This window comes from Trypanosoma cruzi, genomic scaffold (genome assembly GCF_000209065.1).
Source record: "Trypanosoma cruzi strain CL Brener 1047053517083 genomic scaffold, whole genome shotgun sequence".
Classification (NCBI taxonomy): domain Eukaryota; phylum Euglenozoa; class Kinetoplastea; order Trypanosomatida; family Trypanosomatidae; genus Trypanosoma; species Trypanosoma cruzi.
Window position 1 is genome coordinate 194,266 of NW_001849564.1, and position 18,553 is coordinate 212,818.

At 53.3% G+C, this 18,553-nt stretch overlaps 4 protein-coding genes and 1 pseudogene across 4 annotated transcripts, besides 4 other annotated features; all 5 read left to right on the forward strand.

Moving 5' to 3' along the window:
- Positions 1-18,553: part of a sequence feature (areas not merged during assembly with more than two copies in the genome that could not be assigned to a particular haplotype) that runs on past both edges of the window.
- Tc00.1047053508873.170 lies at positions 1,420-2,304 on the forward strand (annotated as a pseudogene).
- Positions 2,307-7,224: a mobile genetic element.
- Positions 7,188-7,227: a microsatellite.
- Positions 7,237-11,974: a mobile genetic element.
- Tc00.1047053508873.210 (mucin-associated surface protein (MASP), putative) lies at positions 12,759-13,508 on the forward strand (the record flags this gene model as incomplete). Its single annotated transcript, XM_816614.1, has 1 exon — positions 12,759-13,508. One exon carries the CDS (start codon positions 12,759-12,761, stop codon positions 13,506-13,508), a length of 750 nt encoding a protein of 249 aa, XP_821707.1.
- On the forward strand, positions 14,185-14,772 carry Tc00.1047053508873.224 (uncharacterized protein; the record flags this gene model as incomplete). Its single annotated transcript, XM_816631.1, has 1 exon — positions 14,185-14,772. The coding sequence occupies one exon, from the start codon at positions 14,185-14,187 to the stop codon at positions 14,770-14,772; it is 588 nt and encodes a 195-aa protein (XP_821724.1).
- On the forward strand, positions 15,899-16,549 carry Tc00.1047053508873.240 (mucin TcMUCII, putative; the record flags this gene model as incomplete). Its single annotated transcript, XM_816615.1, has 1 exon — positions 15,899-16,549. One exon carries the CDS (start codon positions 15,899-15,901, stop codon positions 16,547-16,549), a length of 651 nt encoding a protein of 216 aa, XP_821708.1.
- Positions 17,101-18,309, forward strand: Tc00.1047053508873.250 (mucin-associated surface protein (MASP), putative; the record flags this gene model as incomplete). The annotated part of the gene is made up of 1 exon (XM_816616.1): positions 17,101-18,309. The coding sequence occupies one exon, from the start codon at positions 17,101-17,103 to the stop codon at positions 18,307-18,309; it is 1,209 nt and encodes a 402-aa protein (XP_821709.1).

Here is an 18,553-nt window from a genome sequence, read left to right on the forward strand (position 1 = left end):
AGGAAAAAAAATGTTGCGGGACGACCACCACGACAAGACCGGAGTGAAGTTGTGTTTTGTCCACTTGCGCGAGGGCGGCCTGCCACCTGGTCGGTGAGGAGGATTATTTTTTTTTTTTTGCGTCGTTGCGCTCTCTTTTTATTCCGCTGCGTTTTCTTGCGGACCTGCGAAGGGAGATTTGCAAGAAGTTCCTGCGAGGCGTCCGTGCCGTCGTCGGAAAAGCGGATTCCCCCTTAAGAAACGCTACTTTATAAATTTGTTTTGGGCGGGGAGTTCCTGTCGATTCACTGCGACTTTGTTTTGCGGATTTGATGCGTGTGTTTCCGAGCGGTTCGGTCTGTGCTCCCAGTCCACTCGGATGTGGTGCGCGTCGACGTGAAGGTGCCTGCCAGTCGTTTTATTGCCTCCCCCTGTGGCTGCCTTCCTCCCTTCCTGAGGTCCTGCGGCCTCCTGACAAGATGTTTTGGAGAAGGCGTTGCCGCTCTTATCGTCCATGGTATTTTGATTCTGGTGTCGCGGTCAGGAGACATTGAACGAGAGGGTTTGCTGCCCTCTTGTTTTATTTGTCCTCTCTGCCTGACGGCCAGTTCTGTACAAGCGTGCTCCTCGGCACCTCAGTTGGTGCTGGCGGGTTTGCTCACAGTTGTCACTGGCAATCGCATGCGCCAACTCTTCTCTGCTCCTTTTCAGTGTCGCATTTTTTTATTGATTGACGGACGCCATTCTGTCCGGCGTGCTACTTTGATTGGATTGTGTGGGACTGCTCGCCAACGCCATCGGAGAAAGCAGGCCGACTTTTCACGTGTTTAAATGCCGTCTTGCGTGCAGGTGTTCTTTACATGTTCTGTTGGGCACTCAAACAGCGAGGCGTCCGGAGCTATGTGTGCGTGTAATTATTCCTGCCATGTGAACTGCGGGCAACACCGAGGGACTGCCATTTTGACTCCGCAGAGTTGTTGTTTCTTTTCACAGGGCTGGCAGGGAAATTCCATGCAGCCTGCTACTGCTGGTGTGTCCTCAAATGTTGTCACTCCATGCGAATAATGTGCTTCAGCGAGTGAGGGTGTTGATTGGGTTTGTGTGCACTCTGATTGTGTTTGCTGCTTTGTGTGTGCACGCAACACTTGAGTGGTGGGAAAATGGAGCGGGGCGATGCAAGGCTGCGTCTCGCCCATCGTTCACTGCACGGTGGTGTGGTGCGCATTGTGGTGCTGACTCTGCGATGTGACTGCGGTCTCCTGTGCGGCAATGGTGGTGGGTGGAGGAGAGTGTTGAGTTGCATCGGGACGGTGGGATTGTGCCTCCTTTTCTCTTTGTTCATTTTTATTCTTTTGTGAAGGTGTGCACACTCATTACTAGTGTCGGTGATAGGGCAAACAGACCGACAACGTGAATAAAATAAAATAAAAAAGGGCGATAATGTGGCGGTGTTGTGGTTGGTTGCACGTTGTGTCGCTGCGGGGGCGGTGGGCCTTGACTGCTTCACCGACAGGCGTTGCAGTGCGGCTGCGTGGCGCACCGACCACCGAGCCGTGCGAGTGCCACGCCCAACGCCATTGGGACAGCGGGACGAAACAGCCGCGAGTGTCCTTTGGAGCCAGCGGCACCTGCTGGCCGCAGTTGGGCGGTGTGAGTGGGATGCCTCACCGCACGGGTGTTGTGATGGCACCTCGCCATGGCTCTTGTGATGGTTCCGACGCTGCAGCTCGACATGTGGCGGGGAGTAGAGTGTGGCCGCAGTGGACCATGAGCAGCACCAACATGAGGCTGAGTGATTTCCTTTGGAATTGTGTTGGCGGCAGGCGGCCGTTGATGAAAGACCACAATGTGACGATGGAGGTGTTTGTTCAGGAGCCGGATGATTACGTACAAGACCAGCGGCTTCTTGAAGAAATTCTTAACCTCACTGCGCACCAAGCGCTGGAGGCCATTACTAAGCCTCTTCAAGAAGGTGTGCTCTCTCTCGGGCAACGTAGGGACTATGAAAGAAAAGGATACGATCACTCCTCTTGCAAGGGGAACACCAAACAGAGTACTCACGCAGGTACCGACAGAAGCGAGGCGGGAGGCAGAGGAAAGGCTAAGACGAACGCAAGAAATGAAATTTACCATTTCCACTAATATCGAAGAAGTACTGTTCAAAGGAAGGGTCCGCGTCAAGGAAATGAAGCTGAACGACTTTCTTACAAGGGAACTGGACGGCAGGGGCATTGTGGACACCAACCGGGATGCCGTGCTGGAGGAGTTTTTCAAGGACCCCACGAAGTATATCCGTGATAAGGGAGCATTGAACGAAATGCAGGCATCCCTGGCTCAGCCGGCCACCTCAACGTGGTGCCAGGGTCTAGTACTCTTTGCTAGAGAGGAAGCTAAGCGCCTGCTGCCCATCCGCTGCCCGCGGAGAGGCAGGAGGCGCCGCACAAACGGGTCGGAAGGGCACCAGATGGAGCCATTTACATGGCTGCCCGCGGAGCGGTATTTCTATCCGCTGCTGAATTCCATCGGCGCTTATCAGCGCTATACATACCGTTTGCGTGCCGTATGTGACGCACAACGACAAAAGCTACTGCTAAGCGGAGACATTGAGCAGAACCCAGGCCCCATAGCAGTACTCCAGATGAACGTTTCTTGCCTCACGCCGTCAAAACTCGCAACATTAATGGCGCAAGGAGCAGACATAATAGCCATTCAGGAGACTTGGAAGTCGTCAGAGCAGATCGCCAGCATGCACACTGGAGATTATGTGCTCTATGCACAGTCGCGCATCGGCAAGGGAGGCGGTGTGGCGGTGCTGGTGCGGAAAACTCTCCGCTCCAAGCGTATACCCCTCACCATCCCCCAGCATGACACCAGCCTTGAAGTGGTGGTGGTCCAGGTTGCTCTGGACCAGAACCGTGATCTTATTGTAGCGAGTGCCTATATGAGACCACCACCGCAAGTAACGCAATCCTTCAGGCGGTTAGTAAACTGCCTTCCAGCCTCGTCGCCGCTCCTGCTGTGTGGGGATTTCAACATGCATCACCCACAGTGGGAGCCATTCTTGGAGACTTCTCCAAGCGAGGTTGCTGCAGAATTTTTAGAACTGTGCACGGATGCGGGACTCACCTTGGTTAACACCCCCGGTGAGATCACGTATGCCCGTGGCACAAGAGAACGATCCTGTATCGATCTGACATGGTCAAAGCATTTGACTGTGTCGGATTGGTCAGCTTCCGTGTCGCCGCTTAGTGATCATTACATGCTGACATTTACGCTGCATCAGGCATTTAAGGATACCATACCTTCGGCACCCCCTTCGGCACCTAAGTTTTTCTACAGTTGGGGGAAGTGCAAGTGGGATTTATTCATCAAGGACTTCGACGCACAACTTCCGGCATACGACTATAAAAAGCAGTCCACCGGCATTAAGGCTTTCACGAGAGCGCTTATAACTTCGTATCGACGACATTGCCCCCGCGGCATGCACAAGGACGGTCCCAGGCTTTGGGACGACACTCTCATGGAGGCAGAGCGGATGGCTACCGACAGCAAGGCCCGCTATCTACAGTTACCGACGCCCGACCGTGAGGCAGAAATGCAACGGACAAGGAGTCAATTCTTCCTCCTGCTCCGAGAGCGCTTGCGCAACACGTATCTACGCCGCATCAGCAAGTTAAATCCAGGCGAGCCACTCGCATGGAAATACATTTCCGGACGAAAAAAGGCATCACTTCCATCTCCCACATCAATGTTATTAGGAGTTGGTCAACACACTTATAAAACAGCAAGGAGAGCAGCGAATGCTCTCAATCGCATCTTTCTTCCATTTCACCCCTCTCACAAGGCAGTTAGGTTTTCCAAAGGCATCAACAGACAGAGTGCATCCTTGAACATTAATGCTTCTTTTCTTTTTGGGCAGCAGAACAACAGCGAGTCTGCTGCCTCATTTACTTCATTTTCTTCTACTTCTTCTAGCTCCGAGCCGCAGAACAACAACGAGTCTGCCGCTACTTCTAGCTTAGTTTCTTCCACCTCTCTTATCTCTTGTATTTCTGAGCCGCAGAACAACAACGAGTCTGCCGCTACATTTACTTCAGGTTCTTCACTCTCATCTAGTTCTGAGCCACAGGATAAAAACGAAGCTGCCACCACATCTGGTTTAGTTGCTCGTCTTCACTCCCCTCTTGATGCACCCTTTAATCGTACGGAACTGCTTGCTGCGCTACGTAATACGCCGTATGGCAAGGCCCCCGGACCGGATGAAGTCTACAGTGAGGCACTGCGACATTTCGTCAAAGGGCCTTCGATTCCTTCTTCGTTGCATTAACCACAGTTGGACGACCGGTACGATTCCGGTTGAGTGGAGACGCGCTACCATCGTTCCACTCTTAAAACCCGGTAAGTCGCCGGAACTGCTTGAGTCATATCGACCCATCAGCCTTACTTCCATTGTGAGTAAGGTTGCTGAGAAAATGGTACTGAAGAGATTGCTTTGGGTGTGGACGCCGCACCCCCACCAGTATGCATATCGTAGTATGCGTACTACGACGATGCAGCTGGCACACCTGATACACGAAGTGGAGCATAATAGAAATCACTATTTCCAAGTGAGCCTTCCCAAGAAAAGCGGTATTGGCAATCAACTCCACTACAGACCCCATCGGACCCTGCTGGTGCTGGTTGATTTCAGCAAGGCTTTTGACTCCATAGATCATCGAGTCCTCAGTCGCTTGCTGGCTAATATTCCGGGGGTGAATTGTAGAAGGTGGCTTAGAAACTTTCTATGTGGTCGCTACGCGAAGACACGAGTTGGCCACAGACACAGCGATCGGCGTCCCATGCTGCGAGGAGTTCCTCAGGGGTCCGTGCTGGGACCGTATTTGTTCTCCCTTTACGTACACCCACTTCTCAATCTGCTGAACAGCTTTGCGGGTGTCACAGCAGACATGTATGCGGACGACCTCTCTATTATCGTTAAGGGGCAGTCCCGGGAAGACGCCATTCCCACTGCCAACATGGTTCTTCAAAAACTGCATGCGTGGAGTCAGGAAAATGGCCTGGCCATCAACCCGTCAAAGTGTGAAGCCGCTTGGTTCACACTATCCACGCACACGGAGTCAGATTATGATCGTGAAGGAAGGTGGCCCCTGGTAGTGGCTGGATGTCAAATCCCAGTCATGACCATGGGGGCATCGCGAACTACGAAGCTTCTCGGCATGGATCTCGATCCACGACTGACGCTAAATGTGGCGGCCACCAAGCAATGCGCTGCCACTTCGCAACGGATATCGCAGCTACGCTGCATAGCGCACAAAGAGGCGGGACCATCTCCACATGACCTACGCACGTTCGTCATTGGATACGGTGCTTCCAAATTACGCTATGGCAGCGAGCTCATATGGGCAGTAGCGACGGATTCAGCGAAGAATGAGATGCAGAAGACGTACGCAACCCTAGCACGCATTGTCAGCGGAGTTCCGAGCACTGTTGACCCGGAATCCGCACTGCTGGAGGCTAATATGCCGCCGCTCCACGTCCTTTGCCTGCGCGCGCGGCTCTCAATATTTGAGAACACACGCGCATGTCAGATGGACTGGATGCGGAGACCCCCGCCTGAGCCACCGCCTCGCGCCGGTTTCCGCATCTCGCCATTATCTCGGGACGAGCTATATGCCTTCGTAGACGCATACACAAAGGACTATGGCATCACCGAGAGCTCACCACGCGAAGAGCGGTTCTTTCGCAGCTCCATTCCTCCCTGGTTTGCGGCCTCCGCTCACCGGGTCACCATCGGTGTGGGACTTCCGATAGACCACTCAATAACTGACGAAGAGGAGCTGATAAGGGAAAAGCGCAGAGTCAGCGAAGAGGCTCTGGCGCTGCACAGCTATCGTTCGTGGATACTTGCGACCGATGGCGGTGTCGACGTTCCCAAGTCAGCAGGGGTTGGAATACTGCTTTCATCCCTCAACTCATCGGAGATAATAGAAAAGGCCAGCATAAACTGCGGTGCACGCCCATGCAGCTACAGGACGGAATCCCGTGCGCTGCTTCTAGCCCTAGAGAAGCTGATGATTCCTCGTATCCGCCACAGGCGTAAAACCCTGCTTGTGGTTACGGACAGTCAGTCTCTTCTAGCGGCTCTAAACAAGGGCCCGCTCAGTCAGACAGACTGGACGGAGGATCAGATCTGGCAGCGTCTCTTAACACTGACGCGTGCTGGCTGGTCCGTGCACCTGCAGTTTTGTTACGGACATTGCGGAGTACATGCTAACGAGCTTGCAGATCAGTATGCGACGCAGACTATGGAAAGTGGACAATACACGGAGCAAGGAATCGCACCTTTATGGCATACGGATCTGCTGACATGTTTTACTACCCAGCTCACCAACAAGTGGCGTAGTACCATTCGTCAAGACACTCATCGCTACTTGCTTTGCGGCACAAGGCCATCAGATCTCAGCGGTAAGGACCTGATCACTCAGGAAGTTCTACACCGTCAGGAACTGGTTCACCTCGCAAGGGCAAGGTGCGGGGAATCTGAGCTCTGGGGCCGACTATACTGGGCCGTGAGAGATTGCACGAACCAATGCCGATTCTGCAACATCTCACCGGAACAGTCTGCATATATGCGCTCTAACAACGATCCAACTGCACCGGGGACGGACACTGTTCCCCCGTCGGCGAGGGAGGAAGACGTCTCTCCAGTAAGGAGACGGACCCTCACACGCCGTCGGAAGGAGAAATGTCCGCACTGTGATTCCACATTGACGGGATTCTCGGGTCTCGTCAGTCACTGTCGGTCATTTCATCCGGAACATCCTCCACCGCTTCCCGAGCTCAAATGTGATTTCTGTGACATGGTTTTCCCCACACGGAGAAGCACCGCACAGCACAGAAATCGCTGCGCACACAACCCAGACGCCACACGGCATCGAAACAGCAGTGCCAGGCGGCGATCTCTGCTGCCGCAGGATCAGCCACCTTCCACAAGCACGCCAATCGGCCCGCAGGAAACCTTGCACCATCTGCTTCTAGAATGTCCAGGCACCTTGGCTGTGCGTCAACGGCTGGGCATTGAACAGGACCTTCGCCTCGGAAAGTTCTCTCAATGGCAGTTGCTTCATAGCAGGAAACTTTTGTCGTTGCTCGACCACCTCTTCGGCACTCAGATGGCACTGTATAGCTAGACGCGCTGGTAAGAGTAGAAAAAAAAAAAAAAAAAAAAAAAAAAAAAAGAAAAAAAAATGCAGGCATCCCTGGCTCATCCAGCCACCTCAACGTGGTGCCAGGGTCTAGTACTCTTTGCTAGAGAGGAAGCCAAGTGCCTGCTGCCCATCCGCTGCCCGCGGAGAGGCAGGAGACGCCGCACAAACGGGTCGGAAGGGCACCAGATGGAGCCATTTACATGGCTGCCCGCGGAGCGGTATTTCTATCCGCTGCTGAATTCCATCGGCGCTTATCAGCGCTATACATACCGTTCGCGTGCCGTATGTGACGCGCAACGACAAAAGCTACTGCTAAGCGGAGACATTGAGCAGAACCCAGGCCCCATAGCAGTGCTCCAGATGAACGTTTCTTGCCTCATGCCGTCAAAACTCGCAACATTAATGGCTCAAGGAGCAGACATAATAGCCATCCAGGAGACTTGGAAGTCGTCAGAGCAGATCGCCAGCATGCACACTGGAGATTACGTGCTCTATGCACAGTCGCGCATCGGCAAGGGAGGCGGTGTGGCGGTGCTGGTGCGTACGACTCTCCGCTCCAAGCGTATACCTCTCATCATCCCCCAGCATGACACCTGCCTTGAAGTGGTGGTGGTCCGGGTTGCTCTGGACCAGAACCGTGATCTTATTGTGGCGAGTGCCTATATGAGACCACCACCGCAAGTAACGCAATCCTTCAGGCGGTTAGTAAACTGCCTTCCAGCCTCGTCGCCGCTCCTGCTGTGCGGGGATTTCAACATGCATCACCCACAGTGGGAGCCATTCTTGGAGACTTCTCCAAGCGAGGTTGCTGCAGAGTTTTTAGAACTGTGCACGGATGCGGGACTCACCTTGGTTAACACCCCCGGTGAGATCACGTATGCCCGTGGCACAAGAGAACGATCCTGTATCGATCTGACATGGTCAAAGCATCTGACTGTGTCGGATTGGTCAGCTTCCGTGTCGCCGCTTAGCGATCATTACATGCTGACATTTACGCTGCATCAGGCATTTAAGGATACCATACCTTCGGCACCTAAGTTTTTCTACAGTTGGGGGAAGTGCAAGTGGGATTTATTCATCAAGGACCTCGACGCACAACTTCCGGCATATGACTATAAGAAGCAGTCCACCGGCATCAAAGCTTTCACGAGAGCGCTTATTACTTCGTATCGACGACATTGCCCCCGCGGCATGCACAAGGACGGTCCCAGGCTTTGGGACGACACTCTCATGGAGGCAGAGCGGATTGCTGCCGACAGCAAGGCCCGCTATCTGCAGTTACCGACGCCCGACCGTGAGGCAGAAATGCAACGGACAAGGAGTCAATTCTTCCTCCTACTCCGAGAGCGCTCGCGCAACACGTATCTACGCCGCATCAGCAAGTTAAATCCAGGCGAGCCACTCGCATGGAAATACATTTCCGGACGAAAAAAGGCATCACTTCCATCTCCCACATCAATGTTATTAGGAGATGGTCAACACACTTATAAAACAGCAAGGAGAGCAGCGAATGCTCTCAATCGCATCTTTCTTCCATTTCACCCCTCTCACAAGGCAGTTAGGTTTTCCAAAGGCATCAACAGACAGAGTGCATCCTTGAACATTAATGCTTCTTTTCTTTTTGGGCAGCAGAACAACAGCGAGTCTGCCGCTACATTTACTTCAGGCTCTTCACTCTCATCTAGTTCCGAGCCACAGGATAAAAACGAAGCTGCCACCACATCTGGTTTAGTTGCTCATCTTCACTCCCCTCTTGATGCACCTTTTAATCGTACGGAACTGCTTGCTGCGCTACGTAACACGCCGTATGGCAAGGCCCCCGGACCGGATGAAGTCCACAGTGAGGCACTGCGACATATTTCGTCAAAGGGCCTCCGATTCCTTCTTCGTTGCATTAACCACAGCTGGACGACCGGTACGATTCCGGTTGAGTGGAGACGCGCTACCATCGTTCCACTCTTAAAACCCGGTAAGCCGCCGGAACTGCTTGAGTCATATCGACCCATCAGCCTTACCTCCATTGTGAGTAAGGTTGCTGAGAAAATGGTACTGAAGAGATTGCTTTGGGTGTGGACGCCGCACCCCCACCAGTATGCATATCGTAGTATGCGTACCACGACGATGCAGCTGGCACACCTGACACACGAAGTGGAGCATAATAGAAATCACTATTTCCAAGTGAGCCTTCCCAAGAAGAGCGGTATTGGCAATCAACTCCACTACAGACCCCATCGGACTCTGCTGGTGTTGGTCGATTTCAGCAAGGCCTTTGACTCCATAGATCATCGAGTCCTCAGTCGCTTGCTGGCTAATATTCCGGGGGTGAATTGTAGAGGGTGGCTTAGAAACTTTCTATGTGGTCGCTACGCGAAGACACGAGTTGGCCACAGACACAGCGATCGGCGTCCCATGCTGCGAGGAGTTCCTCACGGGTCCGTGCTGGGACCGTATTTGTTCTCCCTTTACGTACACCCACTTCTCAATCTGCTGAACAGCTTTGCGGGTGTCACGGCAGACATGTATGCGGACGACCTCTCTATTATCGTTAAGGGGCAGTCCCGGGAAGACGCCATTCCCACTGCCAACATGGTTCTTCAAAAACTGCATGCGTGGAGTCAGGAAAATGGCCTGGCCATCAACCCGTCAAAGTGTGAAGCTGCCTGGTTCACACTATCCACGCACACGGAGTCAGATTATGATCGCGAAGAAAGGTGGCCCCTGGTAGTGGCTGGATGTCAAATCCCAGTCATGACCATGGGGGCATCGCGAACTACGAAGCTTCTCGGCATGGATCTCGATCCACGACTGACGCTAAATGTGGCGGCCACCAAGCAATGCGCTGCCACTTCGCAACGGATATCGCAGCCACGCTGCATAGCGCACAAAGAGGCGGGACCATCTCCACATGACCTACGCACGTTCGTCATTGGATACGGTGCTCCAAATTACGCTATGGCAGCGAGCTCATATGGGCAGTAGCGACGGATTCAGCGAAGAATGAGATGCAGAAGACGTACGCAACTCTGGCACGCATTGTCAGCGGAGTTCCGAGCACTGTTGACCCGGAATCCGCGCTACTGGAGGCTAATATGCCGCCGCTCCACGTCCTTTGCCTGCGCGCGCGGCTCTCAATATTTGAGAACACACGCGCATGTCAGATGGACTGGATGCGGAGACCCCCGCCTGAGCCACCGCCTCGCGCCGGTTTCCGCATCTCGCCATTATCTCGAGACGAGCTATATGCCTTCGTAGACGCATACACAAAGGACTATGGCATCACCGAGAGCTTACCACGCGAAGAGCGGTTCTTTCGCAGCTCCATTCCTCCCTGGTTTGCGGCCTCCGCTCACCGGGTCACCATCGGTGTGGAGCTTCCGATAGACCACTCAATAACTGACGAAGAGGAGCTGATAAGGGAAAAGCGCAGAGTCAGCGAAGAGGCTTTAGCGCTGCACAGCCATCGTTCGTGGATACTTGCGACCGATGGCGGTGTCGACGTTCCCAAGTCAGCAGGGGTTGGAATACTGCTTTCATCCCCCAATTCATCGGAGATAATAGAAAAGGCCAGCATAAACTGCGGTGCACGCCCATGCAGCTACAGGACGGAATCCCGTGCGCTGCTTCTAGCCCTAGAGAAGCTGATGATTCCTCGTATCCGACACAGGCGTAAAACCCTGCTTGTGGTTACGGACAGTCAGTCTCTTCTAGCGGCTCTAAACAAGGGCCCGCTCAGTCAGACAGACTGGACGGAGGATCGGCTCTGGCAGCGTCTCTTGTCACTGACGCGTGCTGGCTGGTCCGTGCACCTACAGTTTTGTTACGGACATTGCGGAGTACATGCTAACGAGCCTGCAGATCAGTATGCGACGCAGACTATGGAAAGTGGACAATACACGGAGCAAGGAATCGCACCTTTATGGCACACGGATCTGCTGACATGTTTTACTACCCAGCTCACCAACAAGTGGCGTAGTACCATTCGTCAAGACACTCATCGCTACCTGCTTTGCGGCACAAGGCCATCCGATCTCAGCGGTAAGGACCTGATCACTCAGGAAGTTCTACACCGTCAGGAACTGGTTCACCTCGCAAGGGCAAGGTGCGGGGAATCTGAGCTCTGGGGCCGACTATACTGGGCCGTGAGAGATTGCACGAACCAATGCCGATTCTGCAACATCTCACCGGGACAGTCTGCATATATGCGCTCTAACAACGATCCAACTGCACCGGGGACGGACACTGTTCCCCCGTCGGCGAGGGAGGAAGACGTCTCTCCAGTAAGGAGACGGGCCGTCACACGCCGTCGGAAGGAGAAATGTCCGCACTGTAATTCTACATTGACGGGATTCTCGGGTCTCGTCAGTCACTGTCGGTCATTTCATCCGGAACATCCTCCACCGCTTCCCGAGCTCAAATGCGATTTCTGTGACATGGTTTTCCCCACACGGAGAAGCACCGCACAGCACAGAAATCGCTGCGCACACAACCCAGACGCCACACGGCATCGAAACAGCAGTGCCAGGAGGCGATCTCTGCTGCCGCAGGATCAGCCAGCTTCCACAAGCACGCCAATTGACCAGCAGGAAACCTTGCACCATCTGCTTCTAGAATGTCCAGGCACCTTGGCTGTGCGTCAACGGCTGGGCATTGAACAGGACCTTCGCCTCGGAAAGTTCTCTCAATGGCAGTTGCTTCATAGCAGGAAACTTTTTTCGTTGCTCGACCACCTCTTCGGCACTCAGATGGCACTGTATAGCTAGACGCGCTGGTAAGAGTAGGGGAAAAAACTGCTTTGCCCTGCTCAACGACTCGGAATTGACACTGCGAGAGTTAACTGTTGACGGCACTGTGCGTGTGTGCGTGTATTGGGCATTGTTGCTGCTTCTTCTGGGATTGTGTGGAGTTGTGGCGGCCTTGTGAGCCGAAGTGTGTGGAATTGCGGCTCCTCACGGAGAACGTGTGCCGCGTTGCATGCGTGTTTTCTTTTATTATTTACATTTTGCTGTTGGTTTTTCTGTTTTCCTGGAATAATACGTATCGTTGCCGTTCCTTTATTCAATGGTTGGCTGCTGCACACTGCCATGTGTGACGTGTTTCTCCTTTTCTCTTGTTTTTATTTGCTCACACGCCGTGCCGGCCTCATTGCTGTGCGTCCCACGGACTGCACGAAGGGAGGAGTGGAGGAACAGGCCGGATGCCGCAATTAATTGTGAAGAATGTTGTGTGGCCTGTTGGAACAGCATGATATATATTTTTTGGTGAAGTCCATTATTTATACACAACGTCGTGCTTTTATTTTCCTGCATGTAATGTGAAAATAAAGTTTTTCTGGATTGATTTTTCCTTGTTTTTTGGGGACTTCTGCCGGAGCGTCAACTTTCTTTTTCTTTTTTTTTAACCCTTGTTATGCGGGAGGGTGTGTAGGATTTGCAATTGTACTGATTCTCTCTGTCTCATGGTGTGCGGTGGTTGTGTGTGGTGTAGCGGTCGTTTTTTTTTTTTTAATTGCCTTCACTCTGCGTTGACGGGGCGTTAGTTTGTGCTGAAGGCTACACGCAAGTGACAGGAGTGATGGCAATGATGACTGGCCGTGTGCTGCTGGTGTGTGCCCTCTGCGTGCTGTGGTGCGGTGCCGGCGGTGGTTTTGCGGACAAGGTGGTGGAAGCTGCTGCCGGTGTTGTTGCCAGTAACAGAACGGATGAGGAGAATTTGATCTTGAATTGGTATGTTCTGACGCAGGAAGAATGCGCGAATGAAAGCACGACAGGAGGGAAGTTGAATGTGACAGCTGAGAGGATCTGCATGCACAAAGTGATGAAGGGGATTTGTAACGCTTTTTATAATAAAACGTCGGGTGTAACTCATGACCGTGACGCTAAGTTTATTTGTACGTATTACGCTACCATTCCAGAGGAGCCCGTCGAACCCACAACACCGCAAGGGCCAACATCACATTCAGCTGTCAGCAATACCACCAGTGATGATGGGGCGCCGAAGAATGCACCGGAATCCGATGTTGCAGGGAGAGGAGAAGGAAAAGACGATTACAAGGAGCACGGCAATACGAAGCAAAAAGCAGTCGAAACCGCCGCTGTGGAAAATGACACGAAGACTACCGACAGTGACGTCAGCACCGCGGTCTCCCACACAACCTCCCCTCTTTTTCTTCTTGTTGTTGCGTGTGCGGCTGCTGCTGCTGCGGTGGTGCATGGACTATGTGATTGTGTGGGGAGGTGCATTGGGGTGACGAACACTTCTGTTTGGCGTGTCTCGGTGTGTTGGAATGATGTTCGGATGACACGTGAAGGGTGTTGTCTTTAGTTTGTGTGTCTTCTCTGGTGGAGCCGACATGTGTGCGGGGATTGTGGCATTGCTGGCTGACAGCTCCACGTCACTTTTCAGCATTCCTGGATGTGCTGAGGAATGACGGCCGGCGACCAGCGTGTTGGTGCTGCTGGCGGGAATAAGTGCATCGGGAATAGGCCACTTTCTTTCCCATGCTGGAGCCGATGAACTGGCACGAGGGCACCGGCTGCAGGCTGCCTGCCTGCACGTGTGAGCAGCGGATCCATGCACACACCGACGCTCATCGCAAGAGCGTGTGCGATCACGGTGGCCTTTTGTGGCGTGCTTTTTTGGACGTCAGCCCATCGAAGAATGTGTGAAGCAAACGGCTGACTGCACACGAGGAAAATAAGTGCGTGCACTGTGCCGTGTTTCAGCGTCGATGGCAGGGCGACAGGAGGCCCGTGCCGGCAACTGAGATCTTTGCGTCGCGAGGGATGTCGGTGTTGATTTTGGATCGTCGAGGGTGAAGTGATTTTGCTGCTGCCCGTGTGTGTGGCCACTCCGGCAGAGGGCGGACACAAAAGGGAGGGATGCAGGCGCTGCGTGTGTGTGCAGGTGCCATGCAACAGCGTCACAACAAACATGCTGCGACTCGGTGACCCTCACATCGCTGTGGTCCTCACGAGCAGCCGAGGCACGGCCCACACCGATGCACTCAGTGGACGGAGTGAGGCATCTTTTGAGGCGCAGCAGGGAACAGGATGTGTTGACGCAGCCACGACGTGCATGGAGTGTCGCGATGGCACAGTCAGCTGTGGCTGGTGGAATATTTACTTCTCGGAGGCAACGGAGAGAGAGAGAGCTGCTCCTGCTGCTGGCGTCGTTGCTGCCCCTTGTGGCCTCCCATGCCGATTATTGTCTGTCCGCTGATCATGGGTGGTGTGCCTCCACTAGTGACGTCGTCTGCAGGCATTTCACAGCACCAGTGAAACACACATCACGTCGCATGCCTTGGCTGTGGACATGGTGTCGTGAGTGCAGCCGGCATTGTTTTGCCCGACTCCTTTTCACTGCATTGCGACGAATAGACGCGTCTCCGCCCGAGTCATTCACAGCAGCTTCGCGTGTTTTGTACTGCCAGCACAAGACTCTCTTGTTGTCTGACGCCTGGCTGACAGTCAAGCACCACAGCGTTGGGACATGCAAGGATGTGGACTGCCGCTCACGGTGTTGGGCACCGCTGTTTGGATGCGGCGGCCACACGAGCGGATGTATTGTGGCACAATCAAATGCGTGAAGTACGCGGAATCACAGCGGCTGCAATAATATCAGCGGTGTGGCACCACGGAATATGTGAGAGGGTGATGCATGATGAATCACAGTGGGCGGCATGCGAGGGAAGTGCACCGCGACGGAGCGTCATCCCGCCCTCAGCCTGCGTGGGAATGTGCACCCACAAAACATATATGGACGAGGCACCACCAAACACACATGCCCTTCTGTGCACCAATAAATAGGAGCGAAGGTGCGTTCTGGTGTGTGGGAGTCCACTCACATATTTTCATTTTCACCGCAATAAACGGCGAGGAATCAGGTGCCACAGCAGCGAGAGGAAAAACAAACATCTATTGCAACACTTTACCAGCGAAAGGCAGGAACAACACAAACCGAATTATTGGCTGCACCAACACAAGAAACATTCACAAGAGGAAAGAAAACATAATAATTGTGCACCCTGCAGAAATCCCCAACACACGACCCTGGCATGAGGGTTTGCCCTCTGGAAAAAACAAAACGAAACACATGCAGACATCTGCCAACATCCAAACCGAAACACAAATAAATGGTTGCTTGCATTATTCCATTCTCTGCGTTTATTTTTGCGTGTGCGGCTGCTGCGGTGGTGGCCAGGCCTGCATGAAGTGTTGTGTGCGCTGAATTTGGACGAAGGCCAAAAGGCAACTGAACTGTTTTCGTGATGAATATTGGCTGCACCTCCCGTGGACCAACAATCCACGTGGTGTGCGGGGATCATTCTTTTCATTGTTACTTTGCTTTTGTGTTGCTGTGTGCGCTGCGCCTCCTCTTGTGTGTGTGCGTACCCTCCGTGGGGGGTGCCGACACGACGGACCGCTCTCGCCGTATGTGCATGCGGTGGAGCCTTGTGTGCCGCTCCTGTTTGCTTCTCCCTCTTCCATCTGTGTGTTGGTGCTGCGGCAGGGCTGTGTGTGTGTGTGTGTGTTGCCGTGGATTGGAGTGTGTGTCGTGCGTGGTGTGCGGCGTACGGTGCATGCCTGGCTGCTGCCCTCTCCTCATGTGGTGTGCCCTCTGTGTGTGTCTGCCGCACCTCTCGTCTCTCCTGTTGCTCTCCATGTCCCTCACTGTGCAGATCAGCTCCACACCACTGAAGGACCACACTCACGATGATGACGTGCCGTCTGCTGTGCGCCCTGTTGGTGCTCGCCCTGTGCTGCTGCCCGTCAGTGAGCGCGGCAGACACTCAGGAGGCTGTTCAAGAACCTTCGAAGAACACGACGACGAACGGGACAACACAGGCACCGAACAATACGGAGAATACTATACCTAAAGCTGATGTAGACGTTAGTAGTCGTTCTTCTAATTCAGACTCAGGAGTACAGGTGGTAGGTGAGTCGGGGTCGCCAGGCACGGGGCACACTGCGGGACATTCAAATAATAATTCGCCAGGTACACCAGTCTCTACCGGTCCGGAAAACCAATCAAATGAAGTGTCCAATGGACGACAGTCAAAAGTTAAGAACGGTGCGAAAGAGCCACCAAGTCCCGCGGATCCTTCTTCAGAAAAAGCAGATCAGGGAGCCGAAGATGCTGCCGCGACGACCACGACGACCACCACGACACAGGTACCAACCACGACCACCACCACCGCGCCGGAGGCACCAAGTACTACTACGACTACAGAGACGCCAACCGCAACGACCACCCGCGCACCGTCACTTCTTCGTGAAGTCGACAGCAGCCTCAGCAGCTCTGCGTGGGTGTGTGCCCCGCTGCTGCTCGTCGTATCCGCGCTGGCGTACACCGCTGTGGGCTGAAGAGGTGTGTGCGGGCTGTGCGTGCCAGCACTCAACCGCGGGGATTTGTGTGCGTCCACTGTGGTCCATTGTAAGTAGCTAAATACGAGAAAATAATGATTGTGTTTTGCTTCAGTTACTTCTGCTGCTTTGCTGTGTGTTCCACGTTGCTGCTTCCGTCACGTTGAACGCATCCCAGACACACTCATATGCATGGCACGCACACGACTGTTTGCGTGGAATCACATTTGTGGATGGGTGCATGCGCACCAGAGCCATTTGGTGCAGCCCCTTGTTCTTTGTGTGTTTTTACATTTTTAACTTCATTGCTGTTTGTTTACCTGTGTTTTGTTTTTAATTGTTTTGTGTGTTTTCTGCTTACTTGCTGCGGGACGGTGTGTGTTTTTGCACTTTCACTGCTTTCAACTGACTCATGGTATGTGCAAGCTGCCATCATTTTTCACTTTGCGGTGGTTGTGCGTGGTGTAGCGGTCTTGTCTCCCCTTTTGCTTTCCCTCTGCGTTGACGTGTTGTTAGTTTGTGCTGAAGGCTGCACGCAATTGACAGGAGTGATGGCGATGATGACTGGCCGTGTGCTGCTGGTGTGTGCCCTCTGCGTGCTGTGGTGCCTCACTGTTTTTGGAGATGCAAGGGACAACCGCTGCGTTGAGGATGATGGGAACGTATTGACGCACACGCATAATAGAGGAAATGAAGGGCTGCGCCTGAAGGCGGATTTCGGGTTGATTTCTACCCGAATGGGATTAATAAAGGCGGTTGCGGCTGTGGACGGTGGAGATGGAGCTGGTAATGATTCATTGGAAAATAAGGATAAATCACCGCAAGGTGGTGTCTTGGCTGGTACTAAGGACAATGAAGCACCTGGTGCAGGAGGAGTGCAGGGTGCCGCAGGTGATGAAAACGGGCAGTTACCTGCGGCTGGTAGAGAAGGAAATGAAAACAAAGACGTGGATTCCGGCATCAAAGCGGCAACGGACTCCCAAGACAAAACCAACGATCAATTGTCCTCTTCATCTGGCAGCACTCCCAGTCGTTCTGGTGAAAAACCCTCTTCGACGGGTACTTCCGAGATGACTCAATTGCCCAAGGACACGGTGACGAAATTAGATGCCGATCTTCAGGATAAACGTGAAAGTAGTGAAGGGATAAAGGCAGAAGAAACAGAAGAGGAGGAAAGACAAAAAATTAAAGCACACACCGGGTCTAGCGAAAGTAAAAATAATGGAGGAGAAACAACACCGCCACCACTAACATCATCAGATGAAGAAAGCCCGATATCAGATCAAGAAAACTCACAGAATTCAAAAAAAGTAAAGAACGAAGCCACGCTGTCAGAATCCAAAACGGCGTCAGAAGCACCGGCACCACCATCAAAGGATGCTACACAAGGGCAGCACAGTCATGACACAGACACAGAGGATCCGACGAAGAATGCAGCAGCCGGCAGTCCAGTTGAACCAACGACCTCATCTACCTCTGCGAGTGGCAGCGGTGATCATGTACAGAATAAGGCAGATGAGGATGATACTCAAAGCCATGAAGGACAACACGACAGCCTTGAAACTGGCAATAACAACGTTGTTCCAACACTCAGTGGAACAGCGTCACAAATGCCAGAAACAGCCACCGCCACCCAAACAAATGATACGACGACGCATGGCGACAGTGACGGCAGCACCGCGGTCTCCCACACCACCTCCCCTCTTTTGCTTCTTCTTGTTGTTGCGTGTGCGGCTGCTGCTGCGGTGGTGGCCGCGTGAGAGTGAGTGAGAGAGAGCCGTGCACCGCCCGCACACACACTCTTCCTTCTCTCTCTGTGTGTGTCCCCTTGCATGGACTCTCGCCCCCACCTCACCCCACGAGGCACACACATAATGTGCCCATTGTATATATGCATGCACACCCATGCAGGCCCGTTGGTGCTCTCTTTTGCACGACACGCACCGCTGCCGTCCTGCCTGGCTGCATGGGCGGAGCACCGTAGCATGTTTTTTTCTTTTTGTA